Source organism: Sebastes fasciatus, chromosome 5 (assembly GCF_043250625.1).
Source record: "Sebastes fasciatus isolate fSebFas1 chromosome 5, fSebFas1.pri, whole genome shotgun sequence".
Taxonomy (NCBI): Eukaryota; Metazoa; Chordata; class Actinopteri; order Perciformes; family Sebastidae; genus Sebastes; species Sebastes fasciatus.
Genome location: NC_133799.1, coordinates 19,469,861 through 19,487,178, shown reverse-complemented (window position 1 = coordinate 19,487,178; position 17,318 = coordinate 19,469,861). Strand labels below are relative to the sequence as shown.

At 40.0% G+C, this 17,318-nt stretch overlaps 1 protein-coding gene across 3 annotated transcripts in view; it reads right to left on the bottom strand.

Moving 5' to 3' along the window:
• Nucleotides 1-1,929: 1,929 nt before the first annotated feature.
• The window catches only part of elovl1b (ELOVL fatty acid elongase 1b), an 18,412-nt gene continuing 3,023 nt past the window's right edge, over nucleotides 1,930-17,318 (bottom strand). For 2 of the 3 annotated variants that reach the window (XM_074635563.1, XM_074635565.1), the window contains exons 2-8: nucleotides 5,643-5,745; nucleotides 5,249-5,439; nucleotides 4,689-4,769; nucleotides 4,543-4,599; nucleotides 4,353-4,458; nucleotides 3,025-3,161; nucleotides 1,930-2,760 (exon numbers count right to left, since the gene is read on the bottom strand). In XM_074635563.1, the coding sequence (XP_074491664.1) occupies nucleotides 2,434-2,760; nucleotides 3,025-3,161; nucleotides 4,353-4,458; nucleotides 4,543-4,599; nucleotides 4,689-4,769; nucleotides 5,249-5,439; nucleotides 5,643-5,712 (969 nt within the window). In that variant the 5' untranslated portion in view covers nucleotides 5,713-5,745 and the 3' untranslated portion in view covers nucleotides 1,930-2,433. Of the gene's footprint in view, nucleotides 2,761-3,024; nucleotides 3,162-4,352; nucleotides 4,459-4,542; nucleotides 4,600-4,688; nucleotides 4,770-5,248; nucleotides 5,440-5,642; nucleotides 5,746-10,195; nucleotides 10,322-17,318 lie in introns of all 3 variants that reach the window. The other variant, XM_074635564.1, reaches the window with a different exon arrangement.

Here is a 17,318-nt window from a genome sequence, read left to right as displayed (position 1 = left end):
AAACAGAAACCATTTGAATCATGTTAAGATAAAATCAGATTATATAATCCTATGAGTCCCACAGCGGGGACATTTGCAATGCTATTGAATGTTAATATCTTATATAACTTATATACCTTTAAACAGAGGGTGATTTTATTCAAATTGCATTCGGATTCAACTTCAAATTCAAGTAACTGAGCATAAAAACTTTCAGAAGATAGACCTAATAAATCCAGACATTTAAATTTACCAGTCTAAATCTGTGCCTCAACTTTAAAATAATGAACTTTCTATTGGCCCAAAGCTAACCTGGGTGGGAGTAGGGACACAATGCTTGTTTTATCGGTGCAAATGTTCTCCATCTGTAGATATGCACTTTTTTAATGAGATTATATTCTGATATATATTATAATTTTTTAATTAATTACTGGGTCATAATTAATGTTATTTAAATTAATTGAACGACGTGAAAAAGGCGTATTCAACAGCTCATTTACAAAGATATAGGCTGCGTTCCAAATCGCATACTTTTTACTTTTAGTAACTGCGTCCGGATGTAGTAGGACATGTATTGGGACATACTAAATCTCTTTCTGGCATACTAAATGGTAATGGTAGTATTGAAACGCACAGCATGTATGTTCCAATACATAGTATGTCAAATGCAGCATGCCAAAAATACCATGATGTCCTACTACATCCGGTCACATTTTCCAGTATGAGCAAGAGGGTCAAAGTTAAAGGCACAACGTTATGATGAAGTAGTATGTCCCAATTGTATCTATACTGCATGCAACAGTACGTACCTTGTGAGGGCAGTTGTAGTATGTACTAAAAGTAAAAAGAAAAAGTATGTGATTCGGAATGAAGCCTTAGTGACTTTAGGTACACCTGTAAAAAATCAGATGCAATCCAATAGGCCTTTTTCACAGCAGCCAGTCATAGCAGGCTAATTACACCTGTGTTCACCCCTGCAATTACAAATGGCAGCTGTGGGGCGGAAATTACACCAGCTAATATACAAAGATGTAGGATAAGGTTCAAAATCGCTTACTTTTTCCTTTTAGTGACCGCGACCGAATGTAGTAGGACAGTATTTTTGGCATACTGCATTTGACATACTATGTATTGGGATATATTAAATCTCTTTCTGGCATACTAAATAGTATGGTAGTATTGACACCACCATGGGACATGACACCATTCAGTATATAATATAATGCAGTCAAATACAATCATTTCAGGGTATACCCTGGACAGGTCACCAGTCTATCGCAGGGCTGACACATAGAGACAGACACCCATTCACGCTCACATTCATACCTATGGGCAATTTAGACTCATCAATAACCTAACCTGCAAGTCTTTGAACTGTGGGAGGAAACCGGAGAACCTGGAAAGCTAACACAGGGAGAACATGCAAACTCCACACAGAAGGGCCCCAAGCCAGATTTGAACCTGCGACCCTCTGCACCACCCTCGGCTTCATTCCACAACTTTAAAAAAAGGAGGGTTAAGCTACAGTTGTTTATGTTGCAACGAAGAAAAAGCTGCTTGTTCCAGTAAAACAAATCAGTCGTCACTGGATCAGTGGATTATTTAGCATCCATTTGCAGGCTGAATGTAAAGAACACATTTTCTCTGAGTGCTAACGCGACCGCATTTCTGACCCTGCTGAACCGACTGATGGTTGAGTCGTGTGGGTGTAGATCCGGTCTGCAGGATGCCTTCTCTCTGCTTCTTAACCATGAATCTTTTCAAACAAAGCAGAATGGGGCTCTTGTTTCACCTCCTACTTGCTCCACATACTTGAGATGGCGAAGACAAGAGGCTCAAGCAAGCGACGCAAATACTTTTCTTCTTTGTTGCAACACAAGACAATGTCAGTCTTGCCCCCAAAGCCCTGAAGCACCTCTTCTGCAAGTGAAAATACTGACACACAAAATGTAGAAGATCATTTACATTTTTTTATTTATTGCCATTTAATTTTAAATACACAATATAACAAAATTTAGAAAGACTAAACCAATACAATTAGTTATTTTTTTTTGTTTGTTTTCTGTAAAACTATTTACAAAAAGTATCTTCAAGTTTGATAGAAACTGTACAGTCATCTGTCCACAGGGGGGTCAGAGAAGTAGTGAAGGCAAGTGGGGTGAAAGGCCGCCAGTGTGATACTGAACTAGGAGGTCATCGTTGCAACATCAGTGAAGATAACATTTAAAGTGATAACATCTTCTCTTCATACATTTAGTTCCATAAATGGTTTCCCAACTCAAAAACAAACACATAATGTGGGACCCCAACTGTGGAAATCATTGACCACGTCATTTCCCCATGTGTTGCATATAAAACTAACAAAAGGAACAGAAACACAGCCAAAACTATCTTTGGAATCCGTTTGAACAGTTTCACTGGGTCATACTTCTTGGGCGTTTCCTTCCTGAGATCCTAGGCTTTCTTCATCTTGCTCACGTGAGTGCTGCTGTTCTCGTGGCGAGCCGAGCCGTTGCTGGCTCCGTTGCTGGCGCCGTGGTTGATGCCGTTCTCGTGGTGTTTGCCGTTGGTGTATGCGGCCGTGCCGTTCTGGCACTGCTTAACGTCCTGTTTCGGCAAACGCTTGCCCTTCACGTACGCCTGGATCCAGAAGTTGGAGAAGAGCACGAAGAAGAACGTGCCATACATCCAGATGAGGTGGAGGATCATGGGGAACTGGTAGTCGCAGCTGTCCATGAAGTAATACTGGGTAGCGTGGATGGATACCAGCACAAACTGGGTCTGTTGGGAAAAAAAAACAGGAGTCAGCAGAGCACTTACTATAAATAAATGTAGAGGAGTTTGTCTTTGAAGCAGAGCCATTAAATTAAAAATCACCAGACATTAAAATTAAAAGGACCAGAGTAGTTTAAGACTCTAAATAAATGCATTCAAGCTCCATCATGCTGTCCTGCAGCTGATCCCTGAAGCCTACAAGTAGCAAAATTAAAAATTAATGATGAGACGAACAACACATAAAACTGTAGTAGTATAGGGTATCCGTACCAGCTGAATGGCAGTCATGTATTTCTTCCACCACAAAAACTTCTGGAAGCGCGGTCCAGCAGCAGAGAGGCCGTAGTAGAAATACATGATGATGTGGACGGAGGAATTCACCATGGCATGGAAAGATCCCATTCCACCTGGAGAAATAATCACAAACAGAATTAGGCCGACTCAGACCAGCCGAAGAACCGCTGAGTAAAACCTCTGTGGCCTCTACAGTCTTGATTTTTCTCTTGGTTAATAATTTTCTTATGACTAAACAGAAGTCAGTACTTTACAGGTAGCCTGCACAAGGTTTCTTTAAAGGGTAACTTCTGTATTGTTCAACCTGGACCCTATTTTCCCATGTTTTTGTCTCTAAGTAACTAATGGGGACAACAACTTTTTAAATTGGTCCAGTATTGAGGGATAAAGCTGCAGATTGCAGATGCAAAACGAGCTGCGCGGTCAAGTGATCAAATGTAAATTTACGTCCACTTAAGTGCATGTTTTTGCCGCCGACACACTCAGATTGTTATTATAAGTGTCTGACAACATTATGGAAAGGACCCTACAGAGAAATAAAATGTTTTTCTTATCTTTCGCTTGATCCGGTCTGTTTTTTATTGTGTCCAAGTCCCACTCAGGGAGAAGTCTGAATATCCGTATACTCTGGCTTGAATAAATACGGGTGGCCAGCTGGTCATCGAATTCAAAGACCTCATCCACATTGTCAAAATCATCTAAATATTCAGCCATGACATTGGAAATCTTTTAGATAACACTGAGCTACGCTTTCTGTACTCCAACACAACAAACACTGCTCGGCTGGCACTCCCGTTTCCACCGTGGATGTATTCCACTGTCTTCCGGCAATACGTCACCTTGCGATATTTCAGACCGAGCCTTCTCCTTGAGCGAGACTCTTTCCATAACGTCAGACACTTATAATAACAATCAGAGCCAGTCATGGCAAAAACAAGCACTTTTAGTTGACGTAAATGACGGCGCCAGCATGCCCCAATAGTTCCATATTGCAGCACGTGAGCAGCTGCCGTCTACAGCGCTCTCCCTCAATACTGGACCAATTTCAGAAACTGTTGTCCCCATTAGTCAGTTAGACACAAAAACATGGGAAAATAGAGTCCAGGTTAAAAAAAACACTTAAGTTACCCTTTATAAGACAAGAGCATAAACTAAATGGAGGACTGTGCTGCTGATTGTGCAGGTCAACATGTACAAAATCGGTATGCAGGATGAAGTCATACTGCTACAACCCTCCACCTGCTACTCCATTAATCATTCTTAAAGTCTTCGATAAATCAAAGATTTAGTTAATTTGTACTCACCAGGAGCATAGTTAATCCCCCACCACCAGGTCCAGGGCATGAAGGAGTGGTGGAAGACATGTAGGAAGGTGACCTGGCCTTGCTTTTTCCTCAACACAAAGAACATCTGAAAGAAAGAGGATATTGATCAGTTAAAGCTACGGGGACCAAAACTGTACACCAAGTGGGTCGAATAAGAGAATGGACTTACTGTGTCCATGAGCTCAATAATCTTGGAGAACCAGAACAGCCAGGCCACGTTGACCATCTGGTGAGGAGAATAAACACTTGGTAAAATAATCATTTCACATATTAAATCAAAAATTGTATAAGACTGAGTAAATAAAGGGGACTTACTCGAAGTGCTTGAGGACTGTCAGACATATCAACTGGGTCACATCGCCAGGTATACGTTGTGAGCCAACCGGACATCAGGAACTAAATAACAAGAACATTTTATTTACTTGGTTTGTAGTCATAGCATACAGAGTAAGAAAGAACAAAAAAAGTGATCCTTAAAGATATAAATTTAACCAAAACTACACAAAGTAAGCCATTTCCATTCAGAGAGAAAAATCTGTAGAAAGTAAATTAATTACAAGTCTTTAATAAAAGGGACTGTATGTCATTTTTTACATGTATAAATTGTTTTTTATTGCCAATGTGTGAAGAGGTTCTAACCTAACCTAAAAAATGAGACCTTCCGCGACTTTCTGGGTTTCCTCTATCCGCCTGTAGACGTCATGTACGCTCGCGAGTGCCTTAGCCATAGCGAACGTTCGGTTAGAAATGCAGTCTGCTACTGCTGACAAACGACCAGCCCCCAGCCACAATTCAGACTCCAACACGAACTCCATGCAATTTCTGATTCTTACAGTCCCTTTAAATGTTGCAGACTTAAAGTAACGGTGTCTTACTTCGTAGACGATGTATATCGACAGTGCCACTAGTGTGAAGTTGTAGACTATCATGGCTTCCTTCAGCTGGAAGGGCTTGCGATTGGCCATTATGCGAGGTCCGAGGTACATTGTAAAGAACAGGTAACACAGCAATATTACGGACATGGAGATAGGACTCGTCATCAGTGGATAATCCTTCAGCCGTGGATCTAGACAGAAAAAAAAGACAACAACACATCAGACAATAAAAATATAGAATGATCCTTTGTATTGTTTTAGTCCTATTTTATGTGTTTTAAATGTGCACTGTTTGTTTGAAGTTGAGCCCTGTCAAAGGAGACTTTATGTTGCTTTATGACGGATAGATAAACTTTATTGTCCATCTATCTATTTAGTCAGGTAGATCACCTACCAAATCCCTCCAAGAGGTAGTCGTAGATATCCCTGGCATGCGAGCCAATTTCCTGAATCTCTCGAAGCATGTTTGCTGTCTTGAATTGTTATGACCAAATTATCTGCGAAAAAACAACAACAAGCACATTGTTACTTTTATTGTCAAAGCCAAACGCAGCAGCAATCCTTCAACCACTTTTTTAATGTCCAAAAATAAAAAAGGTTACACATCTCGGATACGTCTTCTCTATCCAGATGTAGTCTTTTTGGATGTGTAAAATGCACCATTATCTTTCCCCATCTGCTTGGAACCTTATAAAAGCGGCTCACTTTTCTTAGACGGTGAAAATTTGAGACCTCAAAATATAAAATTCAACAGTATTCTCCTTCAAGAATGGATTATATAAACACTTAAACAAAAACCACATGTCTTATTCATTGCTAGGGAATTCCTGGGGATCACCCGTGACCAATAAATGCCTAGAAGGAGTATTTTGAGACATTTCCTGATTCAGCGGGACTGAAATGCAATTACCGGGACAGAGCAGCTCATCTCTCACCAAACAAACACTCCCACCCAAAAAAAATACCAGGATGCTTTGCTCCAAGCACTCATCAGACATGGCCTGATATCAGAGAGGAGGTGCGTCAGGAACTGGGAGGGAATCCCTCATCCCACAGGAAGGCAGCACCCTAATGGCTGTCTGTGTGCAGAAGTCAAGAAGTTACTCACCTCAAATGAACCCAACAAAGGGAAACTTCCTGAACTAAAAACACAACTGTAGAACCCAGACACTGACATCCAAGTTCCTTAAACTAACAAGTGTTGCTCCTTGTTATGTGACAGCCGCATATCTTGGTTGGAGAACTGCCACTGCAAACTGAGTCTATCAGCACAAATACAAATATGTGCACACACGAATGTTGCTATGGTTTTCAGTATTTCTCTGTTGACAAAAGCTTTGCATATCAAGTGTAAACTGTAAAGCGTAGAGGACACACAGGGTGCGGTCCTCTCTCACAATGCTATCTACAACACTCTACAAGTTTTCACTGCCCAAGGCCTAAAGAACAGCCCGCCTTAAACCAATATAATTAAGGGCTTATAATTTGGTGCTGTGGAATGAAGGGCCGGCAGGGAGCGGAGCTCAGAGGTGCTGCTCAGGTTAACCACAAGAAGGGATACAGTATAATGATATGTGAAGTGAAAACTACAGACATGCATTTTGCCAATAATAAGCTGGATCTAAGGATGTTTACTTTCAGTATCAGTTTTTAAATCGCTGTATGTTGTCACGGGATGTCAAACAAGAATTGTCATTTGCATACTTGTTTTCAAGGCTACTTCAGGGATGAAGTATTTTTGTAGGCCAACCAGGAAGTTAGCATCGCACTGGTTCCCTCGATAAAAAGCCAATGGGATTTTTCCGTTGGGTTTTGGATATTGCAGAAAATAAGCTCTGTGGCAAACACACGTTTATGATACTTACACGTTTTGTTCAGCAAGATAATCTCCAAAAATGAACACCACTTTTATGATTTTTGAAGTGTGAATGCAATCGCCAGAAGTAAAAAGCTAACGTTAGGCTATAAACTAACTACACCACGTTCGCATGACTTTACATCACCACCACTAAGCTAAAGGCGGACTAGTGTTTGGCGTGATGACGTTTAGTAGTCTCATTTAGCCACTTGTTAGCAACCGCCTTTTTGTAGCCACGTAGAGGCTTTAAAATTCACTAGTGGGATATGTCTTACATATCGCAGAACAAAACGTTAAAACTTAAACTATATATTAATACAATAGCCCTTGATCTGCTCTGGGGATATTTTGTGTTCTAACGGTTTCTGAACAACAAACAAACAAACAAACAAACATCTACAGTGTAAACAGATCATATTACACAAAACGCTGTGGATGTTTTTGAACTGACGATGAGGCATTTCGTCAGGCACCTCACATTTCAACAAGAGTATCATCATGTCTGTTGTGTAGAGTCTTGTTCTGAGGAAAAATGCTGAACAGTTACATCGAGCAGATGACCATCTGGTCAGGTTAGTGAGAATTACTCTAGGGCTGGGCGATATCTTCGATCACGAAATAGTTAGTTTCATATCTCGATAACAATATGTATCACGATATATCATGTTTTCTGGTAATTCAATAAATAAATAAACAGTCTATATGGAATAACCAGACGGTAAAGCCTATTTCTGTATACTCTTGTGTGAATTAAATACTTGACAAAAGAAAAGTACTGAGTATTTTCTCAAAATGAACATAACATTTTTAAAAGGTCTTATTGATAACATTTTTATGTAAACAAATATTTTTTTAAAAAGTATACATCCACAGAGCCTTTAGGAAGGTGCTGAATGAAAGTATGGCTTTTCCAGATAAAAGTCCAAAATGAATGTTTTGTTTATCTCTGTGGAAGATATCGGACGTTTCGTTTCCACTTCTAACAAAGCTTGTGAGCTAATAGTAAAACAACGTTGGTATCACGTAGGAATGCAAGATTACGGCCCAAATGATAAGCATGATTATTTTGATCAATATTGAGATCACGATTATTTATCACGATTATTCATTGATTTTAGGGACAAAATATTTGTTGTGCTACATTCCTGCTGATTAACAAATCTTTGCATCAAAATAAGATTAAAAATGAGGTTGTTCTTCACCTGAATTCATTACAGATCCATTTTGACAGTCAAAACGAGTAATATATCCAGCAATACGCTTGATTAGGTATGCAGCAGAGTTTTCTATGAGCATGCATTTTAAACGTCAATATCGCAGTCGATCGTGTTCATTTCATTGTGGGAAGCCAAAATCCTGATCGCAATTAATATTCGATTAATTGTGCAGCCCTAGTATCACGTGGTATCTCTTGGTCGTCAGTTGGGGTAGGAAAAAACGGATAAATGGCTGAAATTGACGGTAAGTGCCTGGCAATGACTTGTTGTGAAGTAAAACCAGGGGGAGGGAGAATGTGACATCTAGTGGCTGAATGTTATCAATGTTATCAATATCACCTTTAAAAGAAATTCCAGAGAAAAAATAAATAAATATAGGCCTAGCCTATATCGCCATAGTAACGATGTAGAAAAATATATGATACACATTTTAATATCGTTTTGATGATATCTATTGTTATATTGCCCAGCCCTAGTGATAACGTCTATTATTGTAACACAGTGATCTTGAATTGTGTAGTTGCAGTTTGACCACTTCACATGGCTTAAATTTGAGTTCAGAATTTGTTTCCAGTAGAAATTTAAGAGTTCTTAAAGCCAAAATTCTCCCTTAATTATGTTGGTAATGCTTTTAATTTTAATAGTTTTGTGTAGGTTTGTATACAGAGAACAGATTTAGTTTGTTGGCACCAAAAGCCACTTTCCTGATCAAATTATGAGGTTTTTAATACTGTAAAAGTTAACCTTTATTTAACCTGGCAAGTCAATTAAGAACAGATTCTTATTTACAATAGCGTCCTGGCAAAAGGCATGGGGTGATTATTGAGAAATTCTACAATAAAATATGTAGAAAATATGTTGTCTAAATCTCCCAGTTTTCATGCTCAAACTGCTGTATGAACATGCAACATGTGACTCACTTGAGAGTGTTTTTAAAGATTACTGACCAAAATAAAACTGATTGTGTGAGTCACGGGGGACAGTCTTATGATCATGAACACTAAGAAGAAAAAGAAAAACAATATTTGTGTATCCTAAGTCCAAGGTGAAGATAGAAGTTTTAAGAAAACAGAAAAATGAAACCACTTCCATTCCAGCTTAGTGAAACCACAAAGCTTACAAGAAGAGCAGATAGTGAAAACCACTGCTTTGACACTTCTGCACCGTTTCCTGCATCTCAGTGAACTCAAACATAATGACACCACTTAAACTGCTCCACCAATTAAGTGTTGCCTCAGAATTTGAAACACTTTGAACTACTTGATTACTGTTTCCGCTGTATCAGCAAAACTAGGATTAATTCCACAAGAGGACAGGAACTTCCTCATAACTGTGTGAGAGGTCAACAAAGTGTCTCCTGTATTATTGCCATGACGTAGTGAAGCAATTTAGCTGCAGACACGTGACCACTAAGCACCACCCTTCCTTTAGGCGACGACTTCTGTCCCCTCTCAACACACATAATTTACAGCCCTGAGCTACATTATCAGTCCACTCTTTTGACCAAACTACAATAAAAGTGGATTACTGTTCTGTATGTCTCATCACAACTATTCCTCATTCAATATTAGGTAACCTTGACAACGAGGTGGCTGGTTTACATCTTCAAAAAGGAGATATAAAAACAGTGGAAAGAGAGGGGGAACATTTCCAAGGAGAGCCATGTCAATGAATCATAGGGATGGAAAAAGGAAGCGCACAAGCTAGGAGTTAATGATGAACCAAAAAATTAAAAAATTAAAAAAAGGAGCAGACAGGAACCCATTAGTCAAACACACAGTGAAGTATCCGTTAACAGCCTAACACCGAAGAGAACAGCTGCTGAACATGTGTCCACACAGGTTAGTTCACCTTCTATGATAACAGTATTACCTGGTTGAGACTGGAATCTTCCCCTTAAATCATTAAGAGCCAATGTGGATTCCTCTTTCACAGGACGGCAAAGCCTCTCTGCAAAACTGTAAGGGCGGGCGGCGAACAGGAAGGCAGGCAGGCTGGCTGGAGCGGCAGCAGCAAAGAGAGAAAACAGCAGAGCAGGGAGAGAAACAGAGGGAAAGAGAGCGAGAGAGAGAGAGAGAGAGAGAGAGAGAGAGAGAGAGAGAGAGAGAGAGAGAGAGAGAGAGAGAGAGAGAGAGAGAGAGAGAGAGAGAGATGGGGTAAGGGAATGAGAGTGTAAACTGACAAAGTGTGACTGGTACAGCAGTCTTCCGAATTCCCACCCTCCCTGACTCACACAGTGGATGAATAACTAGCTCACAGAGGGAGAGGGAGGGACGGAGGCTGAGCCAGAGAGAGCCAGCACTGTGTGCCAAGACAAGAGTACAACTGGTGTGAGAGTGAGATGGCCCCTGTTTAAACCCACACTACAAAACACCCCCAAATAAAATGATACTTTCTGAACACCGCCCTGAATTCAACAAGTCTGGTCTCGTCACCCCTCACTTCCCCCACCATTTTACTGTCCTGGTCACACCCACCAACCCCACACACACATGTAGAGAAACACACACGACCCTGAACGTTTTCGCGAAGGGGCGGGCTGATAATATTATTCACAGGCAGCAGCGGGCGAGAAATCAGAGGAGACTCTGTTATCATGAAGGGGGCCATTGTTACGCCTTCATCGGCTCTCTACCCGGCCAACACCCATAAAGCAAAACTAGCTTTCATGTCTCTCTGTGTGCAGGGAGACAATCAATGTCACAGCCTCAAACAAGTCAGGAGTCGCTGCATTTAGAGCTGCAACGATTAATTTGATCGATTAGTTTTCAACTGTTTTTTGATCTTTCGGCAGTTGCAGCTGGCTTTTAAAGCAAGAGTGAAGATACTGGCACCACAGGAAATTAGAAAACCTCAGGAATCTATTGGTACCAACCATGTCATACTAGCTTGTTGTAAAGAAGGTTAAATAACGCTCCACACTCGTGCTAAATTTTGGCGAGGAAAAACTGTAATGGTCATTTTCAAAAGGGGTCCCTTGACCTTTGAACTCCACTCCCATGCTGGTAGGAGAGTATTAAATACTAAACACATTAATCACTTTAAGGTACATTTCAAACAGAAACAAAAAAATGTCACAATTAACTATAGACAATCATGCGATTAATCACGATTAGCCCCAATTTCTTTCCATTTGGTTGCTTTTGTTGTTTGTCTACTTAATATTTGGCACAGACCTGCAGCATGCTTGTTTCGTAAACTCAAAGTACAATTCATGTTAGCCTACCAGAGAAAAAAGGAAATACATTCGAGTGAGGAAGCATCATAAAGAAACAGTCATAAAAGCTTGATGTTTACTCAGAGTTGGAGAGTGAAGCCTAATTTCCTCTTACGGAAAAGCTTGCAGAGCTTCTGCCGAGATGGTTTGCGGAGTGCCGCTAATGCAGACGCCGCTAATGCAGACGCCTGCGGGTCCAAAACGAAAACAAATTACAGACTACGTGCAGTACTATAAACTGTATGCCTGGCGTGTGCGAGAGGTGTCTGCATACAACGCATAATATAAATCAGGCATCAGGCTAATGGCATACCAAAACGATGACTGTCAGGGGAAGCCATGACTCGTACAATAATGCTTAAAATTCTTCTGAGCGTGTTGCGTAAGGAGGTTTTGATCTCCCTGATAGGAACTCTCACTGCCACACCCAGTTGCTTAAAAGAGACATAATAATAGCAATAGTTTAATATGCTGAGAAATCATTTCAGTCCTTTGGCAGCAGGAAAATGAGCACTACAGGGAGGAATGCATGGGCAAACCCTGTTGTCTCATTGATGATTCCTTCAGATTTGGATTTTGGAACTTCAGAATGCAATAAGAAGTCTGTAATTGCCTTTAAAAGCACATTGTTTGATGTCATTTTTTTGGCAAACACTAGTTGAACTTGGCTGTTCAAATCAAAGACATCTGAGAGCGTTGCATGAGTGATCTTGTCGCTGTAAATGTTCCACTGTATCTGATTGACCGGGCTGGTTTTACCAGTCACTCTGTCCCTGGGGGGATGACGGGAGGAGTGACGGCAGCACTCCACTGTATTTTAGCCCCTCCTCCAAATACCAAAACACAGCTGACCCGCAAAATAGATCATCTTTCTCTGCTTTAGTCATTGACAGAGCCATCTCAAACATGGCAGTCATCTCGTCCTGTGTAACCAACACCCCGCACTACATCAATAAATAAGCAACGCCAGGAAATACAACTAACAAATGTAGTCATTCAACCCCTTTGACCACTGAAATGGAATAATTAACTGCCCTCATTCAGACTTAGTGACTGAAAGACGCTCCGTCAAAGCTAAACAAACCACAAGTAGTCATGTACAAAAGAGTGAAAGTTACAGTTACCCACGCTAACTCTAGTTAAGTAAGAGTAGGGCCAGGCGATTATTCAATATGATAATTTATCATCTTTAAATTAGGGCTGTCATTCGATTAAATTATTTAATTGCATGATTGTCCATAGTTAATCACGATTAATCGCACATTTTTAATCTGTTCGAAATGTACCTTAAATGGAGATTTTTTCAAGTATTTAATACTCTTAACACGCTAAACTAACTCTACTGTATGTGGATTTCAGGTGTGTTTGACATACAGCTGCCAAATTTAATTCTGAACTATTGATGATCTTGCAAAATCCAAACAGTACACTCCCAATGGATGATCTGCTGACTTGAGAGTGTAAAAGCAGGAACATGTGTGCGGAAGCTGCATTATAGCGGCGACGCCGAGCATCAGAATTTTCCACCAGCATGTCGCACACTAGTGCGAGGAGTCTGACTCTGCTGCCAAGATACATATCTCAGGTCAAGCTATGCAATGTGAAAAATGTCCTTAATGCTGCTCTGAGGAGCCAGATAAGACTGATGGGGTACTTCAATTTATATCTTCAAGTGGTTTGGCTCAGAACTAGCAACATGATCTTTATTCTATTTGTCGGGTTATGTTAAGGTTTATTAAGGTCTCTTCCTGTTCTCATCACTTTTAAACAACTCAGCAGAAATTCTTGGCAGCAACAATCTGACAATTGAGTGGATGCCGCGAGTGAATACTAGTGTCACAGAGTAAAAACAATACGACACATTCCTATCAAGCCAGCGGGATGACGAACACACTCAAGAAGTGTGCACTTCAGTCAGTAGAAATATCGGATCACGGTTTATTAATGAATGTAACATTAGGCCGCCTATGCCTAGATGGTGTGGGTTTTTACTAGGATATGTTGGGATTTGATTTAACTAAACTTGTTTGTAATGTGGCAAGATCCTGTCAAAGAAATGTTTTCACAAAATTAGTTGTTTGTGTAAAAAATAAAATAAAAGCTAATGTATAACAGCCTCAAAAATCCAGTATTGAATTGAAGCCTAGTTGAGGTCAAGTAGACACATGCACACAGCATAAATACAGGCTTGGTACATGCTCACCTTTAACTATGTTAAAGTTCACAACACACAACACTGACAGTAACTCCCTCCCGACATCTAACGGACCCATAAATAACTTCAATCTACAGCAAACATTCCTGCTTGGTGTTGTGCCTCTCTTTAAGATGAAATGTCACAGGATAATTTCTCTGTTCTGCAACCTCGTCTTTTGCCGCATCTGAATATAAGAATGCACGGCCCGCTGACATGGTCAGTTGCATGATCAAAATCAAAAGTTCATTGTTATGAATGTGACTGCACATAATCCTCTAGATTTGAATGTGGCCATTAGTTAGTCCAGCCATGCATGGCTGATTTGTGGTATGATAAAAATGAATACCGGGGACTTAACGATGCACAAATTGAGAGCAATCCATCCTTTATAAAAACACATTTAAGAAAAATAAACTTGAAGAATAAAAATTTAAATAAAAGCTCGTCGTAGTAACCGTTACCCCTCCGGCACAGGAATGCTGCCAAACTTGTCTGGACACTGACATGTTTACACCATCTCCCCCTTCATTGTGTTTGTCTGAGGGTGTGTGTGTGTAGGTGGTGGGGGAGTAATATCAAACCTGCACGTATTCAGTCAAGGCCGGCCGTTCAACACTGGTCTCATTCTCCTCCCTCCCTCCCTCCCTCCCTCTTTCTGTCCCCTCTGCAGGTCTCAGCGACTCAGATTTCTGGAACTTTCCACCAACAACAATAGTACATCGCCTCCTAATGAACGAGCTCAAGCTGATGCAGATTGTGGAGAAACAACTGCAGCTCAGCAGGTGGAGGAAAGTGAACTTGCATGGTGGCATCCTTAGAAGGTTAGAAATCAGTCAGTTGTGACATTAGTTAAACAATGTTAAAGGGTAATTCAAATTTCTCATCAGCTATGACAAAATTGTACTCCCAAGTAGTTGCTGAGATCATGTTAAGTCAAACAGGGCAAATGATATGATTGCTCAGACCATAGACTGTATATAAAGATGGACGACATGAAAGCCCCCCAAAAGTGAAGCCAAAACATCTGGAGTCCCTGGTGGCTGGCTACATTATAGGTCATAAAGCCCGCCTCCTCCATGTTAGCGGATGGGACATGGGCCAAACTAAAAAGTCAAAGTACACGTCAAATAAATATTTCCCAAATATGGTTTCTGTCATTTTAGTTTGTTCTTATCACGCTGATGTGTTTACAAAGCTCCGTTGAAGAATATTCTAAGCTTTACGGCACGGCGCAGCAGGCCCACATGTTTATCTGTCTGTCTCTGATTTATACTTTATTATTATTATTACATACTGATACTAAAAAAACAACAAAAAACAAAGCATTCTAATACTGACTTTACTGCTCACCTATGGTTGTCTCGACCAAATAAATTTGGCTAACCATGGGCTTTTTTAGAAAACTGTATGATCATCTGACCGCTTTCTTTCTCCTCTTTTTACATTTGTAACTGTGTTCTGGAGATCTCAGCATTGAACTTGTATAAAACAAATGTTTGAATAAGGATTGAAATGATAGCCAAACCTACAAAAACAAAAAAAAGATCCATGATGTAAGGATCCAATGGCACATTGGGAGGCAATGCTCAAGACTGTGCAAAAACATACAAGTTCTGACTGGAGCCCTGCGTAAAGCATCCTGCCAGTTTAGTAATCTGAGAGGAATTTCCAACCAGAGGAAATGTACAGAGGAAAAATTAACCAGGATTAACACCTGCATCTCTCCTACAACCTACCGATATCTAAATGTTGAAGCTAAATGTAAATGCTTAAAGAAATTTGCTGCAATACAGATTGCCCACATGTCAAACTAAATACAGTTAGCAGGTTTGTATTTAGTATAAGCAAGTACTACGAATTGACACAAGATTACTCCAACAATAAAAAAAAAAATGTATGCAATTGAATTTTTTGCTGGTATGGGTGCACATCTGGAAGCAATCCATGCCAAAATGCTGGTTTTCGATTGGTGCTACAATGCACCGTCTAATTGTAATATTGTCATCATTACATCATCATCATTTGCCCACTAGCACCTACTCACCACCGAATGAGATTCCCCTCATTTGTGTAAAAAGTTAAATATTTCCCCCCATTGATAGTGTTCTTTCCCACGCCCTTGTGGGAGTCTCATGGGAGAGCATGCTAAAACTCGTCAAAAAAAACCAGCTCCAGGCTTGATATATAGGGCAAGTGTGAACCCGGCCCTGCAGACAAGCTGGGATTATGAAAGACTAAACCACGACTGGAATGACACTCTCTGTATGTCTGTCAGGAATACCTGAGATTCTACTACGACAAGAACTTCCTCTTGATAGTTTCAAACAATATACACGTGTTAACGCTTGATAGTGAAACAACCGGAATGTTTGACTCATATGACACGGAGACGGAAAACAATAGCCACAATTGTGCAAACGTCTCTTGAAACGGATGTATCCTTTTACAATTTGTAATAACTGTTTTTTTTATAACCTGACCTTTGCCCTAATTTTCCAAAAACTGATGATGCAGCACAACACTTTCCCTTTCGGGGAAATCTCTTCATGGCTGTGCAGACAAGCAGATATTAAAAAATATTTAATACCCACCGGGCAAAGTAATAATTTTATTTTTAATTAGATAAAAACCAAAGCAGCCACTGATATAACTAAAAACATAAACTTGTAGCCACCTTTCCAGGGATGCTGGTCAAAACACACTGTCACCTCCGAGGTCATCAGGACATATTTAAAAGGACATACAATACGTATCATGATACAGGGGTTAAGATACATTATATTGCGATATATTGAGATCCTGTAAGCAAGGCTATATATTGCAATTTTTTAAAATCTAATTGTAGGAAAACTGTCATGTATAAAGAACACACCGCCGTATGCCTACAATCTAAGTAAAAAAAGATTACTTTTTATATGCAAACAGAACGCTGGGATCTAAATTTGCATTTATTACAGTCCCTGTAACATCTAACGTCATAGCACTACTTTGCGAGGGCACATACTGTATGTTTGCGAATGAAATAAAGTATTGACCGACTTAATCTTTGCATGTAAACTATATATTAAAAATCTATGATTTGGAGAATTGATACTAAATCACAAAACTCAATACTTTCTTACACCTCTAATAACAAGGCCAGTGCTTACACTGGCTGCATACACTTCTTATCCTTGCTCTATTTAGACAAGAGCAAGTTAAACCATGTTACAGCACTAAGTTATTAAGCCCTAGGATTGAACTGAATTGGTGCATAACCAACCATGTCTCAGTTCTCTGGTTCCTAATTTAATGAACTGTTACTTATGTCCGTGCATAGATTGTCCTTGGGCAAGCTGTGTATTGTATCATCAAAAACTTTGTGCTACTTTTAACTGTTTAGCCACTAAAAAGTAGCTTCAAAAAGGGTAAATTCAACTAGACAAAATTCATACTGTATGAACACCGACTCAAATTAAACACCACAACGTGTAGCTGTAACACAAAACTGTGTCCTGCCCTGAACCCTTGCTGGCACTCACAACATTTGCCCAAAATGAAATGTGAAATGTCCAGTATGTAAGGTAGCTTCTCCACCCACA